Source organism: Epinephelus lanceolatus, chromosome 10 (assembly GCF_041903045.1).
Source record: "Epinephelus lanceolatus isolate andai-2023 chromosome 10, ASM4190304v1, whole genome shotgun sequence".
Classification (NCBI taxonomy): domain Eukaryota; kingdom Metazoa; phylum Chordata; class Actinopteri; order Perciformes; family Serranidae; genus Epinephelus; species Epinephelus lanceolatus.
The window spans coordinates 4127167-4140000 of NC_135743.1; the positions used below are offsets into that span (position 1 = coordinate 4127167).

Below are 12834 nucleotides of genomic sequence, written 5' to 3' on the forward strand. Positions count from 1 at the left end.
TGCCACATCTCCACAGGCGTTAATCTGTGTGGGAGAAGATGGCAGCCGCTGATCAGCTTAGCTGCAGCACACTGCACTGATGTCTAATGAGATGATTTCTCATTAGTGCTGATTCCATACGCTCAGCTGCCCCAGCCCGCTGTGAGGCAGAGCCAACACTCCGCCTCCTGAGCAGGGCCAGCGTGTCCTGACTTGACTCCTCACCTGGAAACTGGACAGCTACCACTGAGGCTGTTTGTCAGGTTTTGGGTTATCATTTCTTCCAAAAATATTTTGTCATTTCACTTTGAACTTTTGCTGAGTTGGCCATTTTCTCCATTGTGGAGGCTGTTGCTCTGAGTTGTGGTTAGAAAATCAGCTGTGTCTGTTGTGGCAGCAACCTGAGACAATGCTGGTGTCCAGACGGAGGAGGTCTTTCAGACTTAGTTGGCAAAGGGGTCTCCTGAAGCAGCACACAGAGACTGAGAGTCCAGAAGAGCTGCAGCTACTGTGGTCACCAAACCAAAAACCAGGCTTAGGGAAAATTTTCTGGCTTTAAAGAGGTTCTGGAGAACTGTCGCTCAGGAGAGAAAGCAGTTCTTGTCTCAAGCTGTGTTGACCCTGACTGGGATTATTGTCGAGTGATGGAAGGAGCACTTTGAGGAACTTCTGAACCCAATAAGCATGTCTTCTCTAGAGGATGCAGACTCACCCACTTCCTAGCAGAGGTCTGTGAGGACTGTGAGGCACCAGGTGTGGATGAGATTCAACCTGAGAGGCTGAAGGCTCTTGACATTGTTTTCGCTGAAACGCTTCCTCAGTGTTGCTTGGATTTCCAGGAATAGCAGTTTAAAGTTGTAGTCCCTTAAAAGGTCAAAGGGGATCGGAGTCAGTGCACCAATTACCACTGGGAGAGTTTATGCCAGGGTGCTGGAAAGGAGGTTTCGACTTCACCTCAGATCCAGGTTGTAGAACAATGGAGCAGCTCCTTTGCAGGGTGTTTAGAGGCCCTGGTGGACTCAGGCGAACCCCCTTGTTTTAAAAGAAGCCAAAAGTACCCTCTTGGGTGCCCCTTTGCTAAGTTAAACATGAAGGGTTTCTTTCCAATGGAGAAAACAGGACGCAGGCTAGAAAAAGTGTTCACACTGGTGCCCATTTATTACCCCTGCCCTTCTGATTAACCGCCTTTAATTGGGGTTGTGTTTACCATCTTCACAGGGGTCCATATGAATGACCTCTTCTTGTGGTTTTCATCACCTCATAATCTTCTGAAAGCTTCATGAGTTCTGACATGTTTGCTTACGATCCATCCAACAGTGAGAGCTGTGTCCGGATCTTTGGCAGGAAGGTATTTTCAGTGCACGTCGGGCCCTGCCAGGATTGTCCTCCATGTCGAAGGGAATCAGTTGTGGTGGTTCAGGCATCTGATCAGGACCCTTTGTGTGCCTTTTTTTGGAGGTTTTGAATGAAAGTCTAACTACTAGGAGACCCAGAACACACTGGAGGGATCACATATCTCATCTGGTTTGGAAACACCTCGGTGTCCTGCAGGAGGAGCTTTGTCAGTGGAGTCTGTTGGCTTTGATGAGAGCATAGTTGGGAAACTGAAGCCATTAAAGGCCTCTCTGTTGAAGAGGATGAAAAGTATTTAGAATACAGCATACACTTAAACTGATATTGATTTTAAAGTAACTAAAATATGTTGCTGCTGCTCCCGTCTACAGCAGTACATTGCATATTTTCCCTGGACCTACTCCTGTCTGTTTACCCAAACTGCAGGCGACTGACTGACATCTACTGTAGGTAATACACTGTGGATAAGTACCTCATACAACCCCACTTTAAAAGATCTGAACTATCCCTTTAAGAGAGACAGAGCTGAGAGGGTTTCGGTGTTTGAAGTGGCGGACAGTGTTTCTCACTCAGCGACTCTCTGTGTCACCGTGAGGAAACACATTACCGCTGCTGATACGCAATAAACAATGAGAGACAACGGGATGGACTGTGATAATAACTGAGGGGGGTTTAAAGGGTTAAAGTGACAAATAATCCAGGACAGTATAGAGATTTTATTAAAAAATCTGTCACAGTGAAGCGGCATAAATCAGTGAAATGTGTGTGTGCAGGGATGTGTGAGCACAGGTCATACTCTCAGGACAATAAAGAGAGGTGGCATCACTCAGCTGGAGAAAACACAATCCTTCCCTGGCAAGGTTGGGAGTGTGTTAAAAGCTCACACACACACACACACACACACACACACACACACACACACATAAACACACACACACACTCTCTCTCTCTAAGGTCAGCTCAAACTACAGCCAAGAGAATAACACGAGTCTTAAAAGCTCTGCTGCTGTGTGGATGCACAGGTCACAACAACACACACACGCACACACACACAGATCCAAACACATATTTTCTAACAAATTCACACAAAGAACGCAAACAAAGCAGAAACTGGACCCTTTTTAGGTGTTAGTTTTCTCTGTGACTGCTTCATTTCCATAGAAGGACTGAGCCGCCGCTCTGACCGTCTGAATGATGCATTCTTTGTAGCACTGTGTATCTTACCATGTCATATTTTTAGTGAGTGTTATGGTTTATGGATCTGGGAGACGTTAAAGTCGTTGAAACCGTTATGAAGACAAATGACCTCGCTGTCGAGCAAACAGCTGCGTGCTAATATGATGTCATCATGAACCAGGACGGGAGTCTTCATCTTCTTCTTTGCCTTCAGTCTTTGATGGATTGTAATGAGATGTGGGAGTTATTGTTATAGAAATGGAGATAAATCTGGTTTGTAGAAATCAAGATATAAACTCAAAGCCAAAAAGGAATGCACAGAGGTTTGAGGAGCTGCAGGTGCTGGATGCGAGCTACCTTTTATTCTCTCTGTACCACAGCATCTATTATGTATGTGTATACATCCAGACACTGCCTTATTATCTCCTTTAAGGTCCAGTGTGTAAGATTCAGGAGGATTTGGTGCATCCAAAGGAACAAAGACACAACAATTCTTTTACACTAAAGAAGACGTACATGTTATGCTACATTCCATTTCTGCCAATTCACCCTGACTACTGAGGAGGAGGAAGGTGGGGTGAGGTGTGACCATGTAAATCACTGTGTCTGGCCCACCCTGCTCTCCTCAGGTGTGCCTGACATTGATATTTCCTCCACTTCCTGTAGATTTGCTCTGAGAGACAGCGTGAACACACAATAACACATCATGTGCATCTGACCTCTACACTCCCTCTTTCTCCCCTCAGACCATCAAGGCGACGTCCCCACTCGGTGACCCCCGGGTGACCTACAACCTGGAGGAGGGTCAGGTGCCGGAGACCAACATGCCAGTGCGTTTCTACATCAAGCCGAACCGGGCGGACAGCTCGGCGTCCATCCTGGTGGCTGAGAATCTGGACTACGAGACCACACGGTTCTTCACGCTCAGGGTGCGGGTCCAGAACGTGGCCGCCGTGCCGCTTGCATCGTTCACCACCGTCTATGTTAACGTGACAGGTAAGGCGGAGAGGGAGTGTGTGTGTGAGCTCGTAAGGGTTATTTGAGGGTAAACACGCAGATATCAGTTCAGTGCTTTACTCAGATAGATCATAAACATCAACAACAAATTGCTGCCAGTAACATTTTTTGTTTGGTGACAGATTTATTGCTGCGGTTGTGTGAAAGGTAAATTCTTTAAACCAGAAAGTGACACAGGCCATCTGGCATTGTGGGAACTTGTGGGCCAACACAACTGTCTTTTTGTTGTTGTTGTTGTTGTTATTGTTGTTGTTGTTGTTGTCTGACCCATGGATGTATATGTAGACATTGCATAGACTGTGTCAGCAGCTGCAGAGCGGTGCTGCCTGTGTTCATGAGGAGTCCGTCTTGCTGAGGTTGGATGTCCATCCATCCAGCAGGCCAAGCAAAGCACCCCAGATGTCCTTCTCCCTAGCAACACTTTCCAGCTCCTCCTGGGGGACCCTGAGGTGTACCAGATGAGATATATAATCCCTCCAGCGTGTTCTTGGTCTGCCCCAGGCTCGGACTTGGCCCTCCTTGAACACCTCTAACAGGAGGCGCCCAGGACGATCCTGATCAGATGCCCAAACCACCTCAGCTGACGCCTTTCCACTCGCTGCTGCTCTACTCCGAGCTCCCTCTGGATGTCTGAGCTCCTCCCCCTATCTCTAAGGCTGAGCCCAGACACCCTACAGAGGAAACTCAATTCAGCTGCTTGTATCTGCGACCTCATTCTTTCGGTCACTACCCAGAGCTCATGACCACAGGTGAGGGTTGGGACGGAGATGGACCAGTATATTGTTACGGGGTGGCAGTAAGGACCCAAGTGCGGACAGACAGTGAAACAGTTTGAGTTTATTTTAGCTCTCTGGGTGAGGGGGTCTGGGTCCAGAGCGTCTGAGGAGGGGGCAGGCTGAGTGGGGAGTAGGCTGGAGCATCCGAGGTGAGGGCAGGTGGAGCAGAGCGGACCGGAGAGCAGAGCAGGCTGGTTGGATACTGGAAACACAGGAAAACAGGATTACAGACAAAGTTTTAAGTCAAGGATTCAACTAGAGGCTAGAGTCGAGCTGTATACTGACTTAACAGTGGCTACGATCTGGCAGCGTGGATGTGGCAGGGCTGAGTACAAGTAGGCAGTTGATTGCAGAATGAGATGCGGCTGGTGGTGCTCTGCTCAGTCTCCGGCACACCTGTAACCACTCTGCTCACCACACACACACACACACACACACACACACACTCAAGCAGCAGATGTAACATATATTGAAAGCTTCGCCTTCTGGCTCAGCTCCCTCTTCACCACGACGAACCCGCACCACTGCAGATGCCACACCAAGTCACCTATCCATTCTACCCTCACTTGTGAACAAGACCTTGAGATACCTGAACACTTGACAGCACAACAGCAGGGTGAATCTCATCCACACCCGGCGCCTTGCCGATAGGAAACTTTTTGACTACCTCCCCGACCTTTTATTATAATTAATTATAAAGCCAACGATGTAAATAGACACACACATAAAAAAGGACTTAATTACTGTGCACAAGTTAAAGGATCTGATTGTATAATTCCATGTGACAAATAAATTATTGATTGATTTATGAACAAGCCAACATGTAAAGGAGTGACGGATCAAAGTGTCTGAATATTTAACTCTTATCTCAGAGGAAAGACACAGTCGAAACACACGCTGCTACAACAACAGAATTAGTCTCTTCATATTTTAACAGCACTTCTAATTTGAAAGCAGCCCGTGTAATTATTTCTGTGACTCGTTTTAAGATTAGAAGCTCATTTACTCTCGTAAATGAGTCATTGTTCAGATGTGACGAGCAGAGGAAGAGGAGCGATCAGGGAACGGCCAAAACTCTGTAATGAGCGACACTGCTGGAAGATGACAAAGAGAATGATGGGGAGGAATAATGAAGTGTAGTTCACTTCCCTGTGTCGACTCTGGCGGTAAACAGTAGCGGCTGGTGCCGTGAGCACCACACCGCCTCATTTTAACAGTGACTCATTTCCCAGTCAGCACCTGTAGGCGGGCGGAGAGAAGGGAAGAGGAGAAAACACTTCCTGACTTTGATTGGCTTTGAACAAACCCACATCGGACGCTGTAATTGGCTTAGCGGAGCTTGAAAGTGAGCTGACAAGCTGCTTTGTGGACTCTTCATGGTGTTTGGAGGATAATTCCTCACTAATAAGTCGGTTTTCATTAGCGAGGGGAGACGCAGTCCAACTTCACTTTCTGATGGACTTCAGCTCGCTAACTGTTTCTCCTTCTCTCCTTTTGTCTGTTTCTTCTTTCTTTATTTCACTTCACTTTTTAATCTTCTTAACTGGTGTAAACGTTGCAGAAAACACAAACTTTCCTCTGTCTTTCTTTGCTTCTCTCTGCCTTCTATCTGCTTCTCTTTCTTTGTTTGTTTCTGTCTTTCTCGCCTTCTCTCTGTCAGCTTTTAATCCAATTTAATCAGCTTTCATGGACGTGACAGACTGTTTGTGTTCTCCTGCCAGATCCTGCAACAACAAAACAACAACAAAAGATAAATTTAGAAAGAAATGTTTCTTCCTTTTCTTTCCTTCCTCAGACGTGAACGACAACGTTCCTTTCTTCCTGTCGTCCACCTACGAGGCCACGGTCCCAGAGGGAGCCGAGATTGGCACGTCGGTGGCTCAGGTGTCGGCCACAGACCTGGACTCTGGTCTGCACGGGAGGGTGAGGAACATCTGAACACATGCATCATTTATTTTCTTCTCCTTCTTCTTCTTCTACTTCTACTGAAGTTTCTTTCTTCTTCTCCTTCTTCAGATCCATTACGTGATCCTGAAGGATGAGAGTGGGGACTCTCAGTTCTTTGACATCGACTCACGCAGTGGTACCATCGTCACTCGAGCCTCCTTCGACCGCGAGCAGAAAGCCTCCTACCTGATCGAGGTCCAGTCACAGGATGGCTCCGAATCGGCCAGACCAGGCCAGCAGGGACAACCTAACACAGGTAACACACGCACACACGCAAGAAAGGTTGTCCCATTTCATAGAAGATTTCAACCATTAGCCTTTGTACATCTATTCTGGGGTGAAAAGGGTCACTCAAAAATAAGGGGAAAGGATAAAATAAGGAATGCGATTTGGCAAAAACCTCATTTCATACCTCAAAATCACACTGACGCCAAATGATGATGCTGCTGTAAGTAGAAAATATTCTGCAGACCACAGAAGCTCATTCAGGTGTTTGTAAATGTATTTTCTGTCTCTCAGACACGGCATACGTCAGGATCTTTATCACCGATGTCAACGACAACGCCCCGGCGTTTGCCCGGCCAGTGTACGAGGTGAGCGTGGAGGAAGACAAGGAGGTCGGCTTCGTCCTCATCACCGTCACCGCCAACGACGAGGACGAGGGTGAGTCACAGTGGGTTTTCTGTCTGTCTGTCTGTCTGAGGGATGCAGCTGAAGATGTTGTTGGAGAGAACTCAAACTTTCTTGTTGAGTGTGAGGCGTGTTACGAGATGTGTTAGATATGAATATTGTAACAACCCCCCCCCACCACAACCCCCACACCATTACACCACCAGCAGCAGCCTGAAGCGTTGATACAAGGCAGGATGGATCCATGCTTCCATCTGAATGTGGTTTTTCCAATCTTCTATTGTCCAGTTTTGGTGAGAAAACCCGTATGAATTGTAGCCTCAGTTTCCTGTTGTTAGCTGACAGGAGTGGCACCTGGTGTGGTCTTCTGCTGCTGTAGCCCATCTGCTTCAAGGTTGGACAAGGTGTTGTTGCTTCAGAGATGCTCTTCTGCACACCTTGGTTGGAACCAGTGCTTATTTGACTTCCTGTTGCCTTTCTATCATCTTGAAGCAGTCTGGCCATTCTCCTCTGACCTCTGGCATCAACAAGGCATTTTGGCTCACTGGATATTTGCTCTTTTTGGGACCATCCTCTGTAAACCCTAGAGATGGTTGTGCTGAAAATCCCAGTAAATACTCAGACCAGCCCGTCTGGCACCAACAACCATGCCACGTTCAAAGTCACTTCAATCACCTTTCTTCATCATTCTGATGCTCAGGTTAAACTTCAGCAGCTCGTCTTCACCATGTCTACATGACTAAATACACTGAGTTGCTGCCACGTGAATGGCTGATTAGCTATTTGCATTAACGGCAGTTGAAGAGGTGTACTTTAGAAGTAGCCACTGAGTGTATATTGGCTATAGGTTGGTACATATCATGAATGTGTAAATTAAAACCTCAGCTGGAGTTTGATTGTCTGCTCCAACGCTGTTGACCGCAGCAGTGATTTCGATTTCCTTTGAAGCCACTTTCAGGCTGCCAAATAGAACCAGGTGGTTAAATTGGTCCTGGGACGTCAGTGTTTCCATTTCCAGCTCAGAGAAGGTCTTTTTGCCTCTTCATGTCATGAACTCTGGGGGCAAGGCCTCTGAACTCAGAATATATCATGGCAGGATATTTAAAGGATGATTTCAGGGGCCACATTTATCATTTACATTTAGTCATCATTCCTTCGCTGTGATTTGTCGGATAAGAACGTTTGATGAATCACTGAGGGCCGAGATATGATGTTGTATGATGTTGTCTGATTGTTTGGGATTACTCTTCTGTCATCCTCTCCTCTGTTCTGTTCTTCTGTTTTCTTTATTTACCAGCTCTTCTTGACTCCTCTCCTCTTTCCTGCTCATCTGTATTCCTCTTTTCCTCTCGTTTCTTTTCTCCACTTTTCTCCTCTTCACCCTTATCTTGTTCTCTTCTGTCACCTTCTCTTCTTTGATATTCTTTCTGTTCTTTTCTCCCCATCTCTTCATTCCTACTCTGTTCTCTTCATTTCCTTTTCTCCTCTCTTTTGGCTCTCTGTTCATTCTCGTTACCTTTTCTTTAGACTTCCGTCTCTTTGCCTTTCCTATTCTTTCCTTTCTTCTCTTTTCTTCTATTGTATTTGTTTCTCTTCATTTCTCTCTGGATTTTATCTTGTTCTCTTTTTTCCTCTCTTCTATTCTTCTTTTTACCTTTTCTCTTATGGTATTTTTTCCTCATATTTTTTGCTCTCTTCTGTTTTCTTTGTTTCCTCTCAGTTCAGATTTTCTCTCCTCTTTCCCCTTACATCCTCTCTTTTCCTCTCGTCCCTCCCCTCTTCTCTATCCTCCTCTCCTTTTCTCTCTCCTCCTGCTTCCTCTCCTATCCCCTCTCTCCTCCCCCTCCTCTCCTGTCTCCTCCTCTCTTCTTCTCTTGCTGTCACAGCTCATTAGTGAGTGCTGTTGCTCCCTTGAGGTCGACAGTTTTGATGTTTGTCTCTTTGTTTGTGTTTGTCCCTCATTCCTTTTCCTCCTCCGCTCCAACCAATAAGCAGCAGGAGGCAAAAAATCTGAAAACAACAAAACAAGCGCTTCTCTCTTTCTTTCTTTCTCTCTCTGTCTCTTAATGACGGCGGCTGCTGGCGTTGGCTCAAAGTCTCGGGGGTTTTCTTTACTCTGAGTAAAGGGAAGGAGAGTGACGTCTGATTATTTATTTTCTTTTTTTAATCTTTAACCTTTACTTGTTCTGTTCTCCACACTCACACTCGGCTCGGTGTTTGTGTTGCAGACTCGTTCTGATTCCCTCAGGAGGTCCCCAAACTTCCCGCCGCTCCTCGCGTTTCAAACTTCCCTTCGTAGTTTGATCAGATTTTAGAATCAAGCCATTTACTGTATGTGTTAAAAATAGAAAGCAGAAACACTTCAGAGCGGACTAAACTTACTGAAGCCTACGCTAACAAGATGGGAGACTCAAAAAAATGAAATAAAGTAGACTCAATTTCGGCCAAAGCCCAAGAGTCACAGAGTTTGTTTCTGTTTGTGTCGGCCCCGTCCGTCTGAAAAAAGTCTGAGCAGCCACACAGGTTGGAAACGGAGGTGAAAGTTCATCACAGTTTACAGACTCACTTCAACTAATAGTGTTAACACAGTTTTCCTGTGCTATATGGTGTCAACATGTCAGGTGCACTCACTCAGTTTTACCTGCAACTACAACTTCCTGATTCAGTCATACTTTTACTGTGTGTTCAGACAGAGTGTGAGGATAATTTGACCGTCCACATGGCTGCACACAAATGCTGCATTTCCACTGAATGGTTCAGTCCGACTCTACTCGACTCAACTCGCATTTCAACCTAGTCTCACTCTGAAGTCGTCGAAATCCACAGCTTGTTCAGCAAATTCCAGTGTCAGACACCAACAAAAAAAGCCGTCCTTTCACCTTGGCATGATACACAGCTGGTCACTGTTATAGTTTAACGGCATAAGGGGAAAACATGTTGGGACAAGAACAAAAGTTAAGGCGGCAAAAGTCTGAGTGGGGCAGTTGGCAAGGGTGGTGGATGGGTCCAACAACAACCGACGTTCACCCAGGATGGCAGTGTTCGCTTTGCGTAGGATTGTGAAGTCAAACCCTGTTCTTTTTTCCTAAACCCAACCACATGTGTTGGTAAAACGTGCGTTTCTTGTTGAAGCCAAAAAAAGTCAATTTGCAGTGTTGTACTAATGTAGTGCTTTTATTTTGAAAGAGACTGTATGCAAACTGTACTTTTCTGTGAAAACGGACGTGTATTTTGAAAACAGACAATGCATGTGACAGGCTGAAGTTGACACAGTGGCCCAGATGGCCCTGGCCCCCCTGTAGGTCCGCGGCCACATTGCAAAAACTGCTCTGGAATGTGCTGTGGAACGTGACAAAGAGCTCAAGGCGTCAGCTTGGCCTCCAAATTAGCGAGATTCCAATCTGATCCAGCATCTGTGGAATGCGCCAGTACCATACCTCACAACCCACAGGACTCAAAGGATCTGCTGCCAATGCCCCATTGACAAACCCCACAGCCGTCCTGTGTCCATGCCTCGACAGGTCAGAGCCAAGTCCAATCCAAGGAGGACCCACCGTGGATCAGGGGTACCTCTGCAGTACCAGCATGTCCCCCAGATGTTTGATCAGATTAGGATCTGGGGAATTTGGATGCCAGGTTGACACCTTGAGCTCTTTGTCCCATTCCTCTGGTCATTCCTAGAGACACTTTTGTGGTGTGGCATGGTGCATTGTCCTGTTGGGGGGGCACTGCCATCAGGGATTGAGGGAGGTACTTGGTCTGCAGCTATGTTTGAGTGGGTGGAGCCTGTCACATGAATGTCAGGAGGACCAAAGGTTTCCCAGGAAAAACACTGCACTGTAACATGATGATCAGTGTTATTCACTTCATCTGTCACCTGTGAGAATTTAACGTGAAGACACGTTCATGTGTTGGGCAAACGTTCACACTTATCTCAGGTTTTATGATTCTGCTTCATAAACATACAGAGAGGACTAGTGAGAGAGTGCCTGCTCTGCTTTATATTTTTATTGTATGAACAGTTCTGCCTCAATCTGTTGCTGTTTTTATTTTTTGTTTGTCTAGTGTGCCGTTGTTGTTGGAAGTGTCTAGATTTAGTGCTTATTCCCTTCAGACTGATCCCTGCGTGGCTCAGGAAGACGCTGAACACGGGATTAAGAAACGCTAAGATAGCAAACTGCTGATGATTCCCTCCCAAACGTAGACGCTTTATCCCCAGTTTGTGTCTCGTCAGGGACTCCCCGTGGTAATTAACAAACACCCCTCGACCCCAAACCACCGGGGGGGGGGGACCAGTCATCTTAGCTCAGACCTAACAGGCAGGTAGGTGGGAGATTAACTGAAACATAAGAGCTGATCCCTGCTGAGTCAGCACTGTGAGAGGAACACACAGAGATCTGGAACATTAAGCATATTTTTCAATCTTTATCATTTATGCACAAGAAATTCATCTTCTTCTCTGCACATAAAGCCTCTAATGAAACAACCTGCGCTGCTCTGACTGGTCTGAGACGAGGCAATAATATGTCACATGTTGTTTTGTACATTACAGCAGTCCATCTTGTTTTAGACGCCTGAAGAGGTCTGAATTACACAGATTCTTTTTAATTATACTTTCTTTAGCAGACAAACATAACCACCACCATGTTCTTCTAATTGTTCTTGTATTGTTTTAACCCTTTGGAACCTGGAGCAACATCACTTTTCTTGTGCTTCTTTCAGACACCTCTCGCAAGTATTAAATGTCATTTGGTGCATTTAGTTGCAATAGATTTTTGAGTGTTTTTTGGGGGTCATCGAAAGGGGAAAATTTATACGTAAATTTGCGCCTCTTAATAATTGTGACAAGGTGTCAAAATCTCTGTATTTGAAGTTAAATTGAGTCCACTGCATGCTGTCCGCTTACTGAACGTGTCCTGCTTCACATGGACGCACATTTTAACAAACAACAGCAAAGAGCAGCTGCATTTACTGCTCACAATCCAAGCATAAGAAAATAGGGATGTACGATACTGGATCTTTTACAGATATGCCGATATGTAACAACTCATTTGACCAGTAACTAATACGGTACTGATAAATCAGCTTTTTTCCCCACCTAATTTTAGTGATCAAGTCTCTTCTGTAGTGGAATTAACATCATAATACACATACATACTCTTATCATGACGGCCCACCAGCAGATAGAGACATGAAATACAATGTATTTCAGTGTATGTAATATTCATTCATTGTGCACATTAAGAAAACGCATGTTGGCCGATTCAGATATTTTGTTTTAAAGCCAGTATCGGCTAATGCCAATGACGTGCTGATATTATCGTGCATCCCTACCAGGAAAAATAGTGACATTGTACATTTCTGCAAACCACAAATATGTTATATTTGTACGTTATTATGTGGCAGATAAGTTCAGACTTTACAGTGAAACCTTAACGCCTGACACACCAAGTTGAGGGTCAGCCGTTGGTCAGTGTTGGGCTGTCAATGGGCGTCTGTCGCCTTAGTCGGTGTGGTGTGTCCTGCACCCATCGCTGAATGAAATCACTCTGACTGGCGGTTCAGCTTAGTGCACAAGAAGAGAACCTTCTCAAGTCCAGACTGAATAGAGTCCTGCGGGGATCAGCTGTGAAGTCCGGTGGCCAGTGGCTGCTTGCTCTGCTACCATTCAGCAGCTAGCGAAACATCCTGGCACAGACTATTTGGTAGAGTTAACCAGCCTGTCCCTCATGCAGCATTTGATGATATGTATAAGCACGGCTGGTTTTGGCTTTCAGTAGTCCACCACTAACATTCTCGTCACGTCTCGTCTCCTCATCAAATGAAACATAGATTTTGTTTTAGTTTTTATTATCAAGATCTGTTTTTAGCTTGTCATCGTCTCATTTTCATCATGGAAAAAAAGGTCAATGACGAATATTTTTTGTCATAGTTTTCATCAATGAAATTAACACTG

General features: G+C 45.6%; 1 protein-coding gene across 1 annotated transcript in view; it reads left to right on the forward strand.

The window, feature by feature from the left end:
- The window catches only part of LOC117266070 (neural-cadherin), a 176120-nt gene that overhangs the window by 111160 nt on the left and 52126 nt on the right, over window positions 1–12834 (forward strand). The window contains exons 13-16 of the mRNA XM_033641015.2: window positions 3255–3504; window positions 6097–6224; window positions 6318–6504; window positions 6768–6911. Of these exons, the coding sequence (XP_033496906.2) occupies window positions 3255–3504; window positions 6097–6224; window positions 6318–6504; window positions 6768–6911 (709 nt within the window). The remainder of the gene's footprint in view (window positions 1–3254; window positions 3505–6096; window positions 6225–6317; window positions 6505–6767; window positions 6912–12834) is intronic.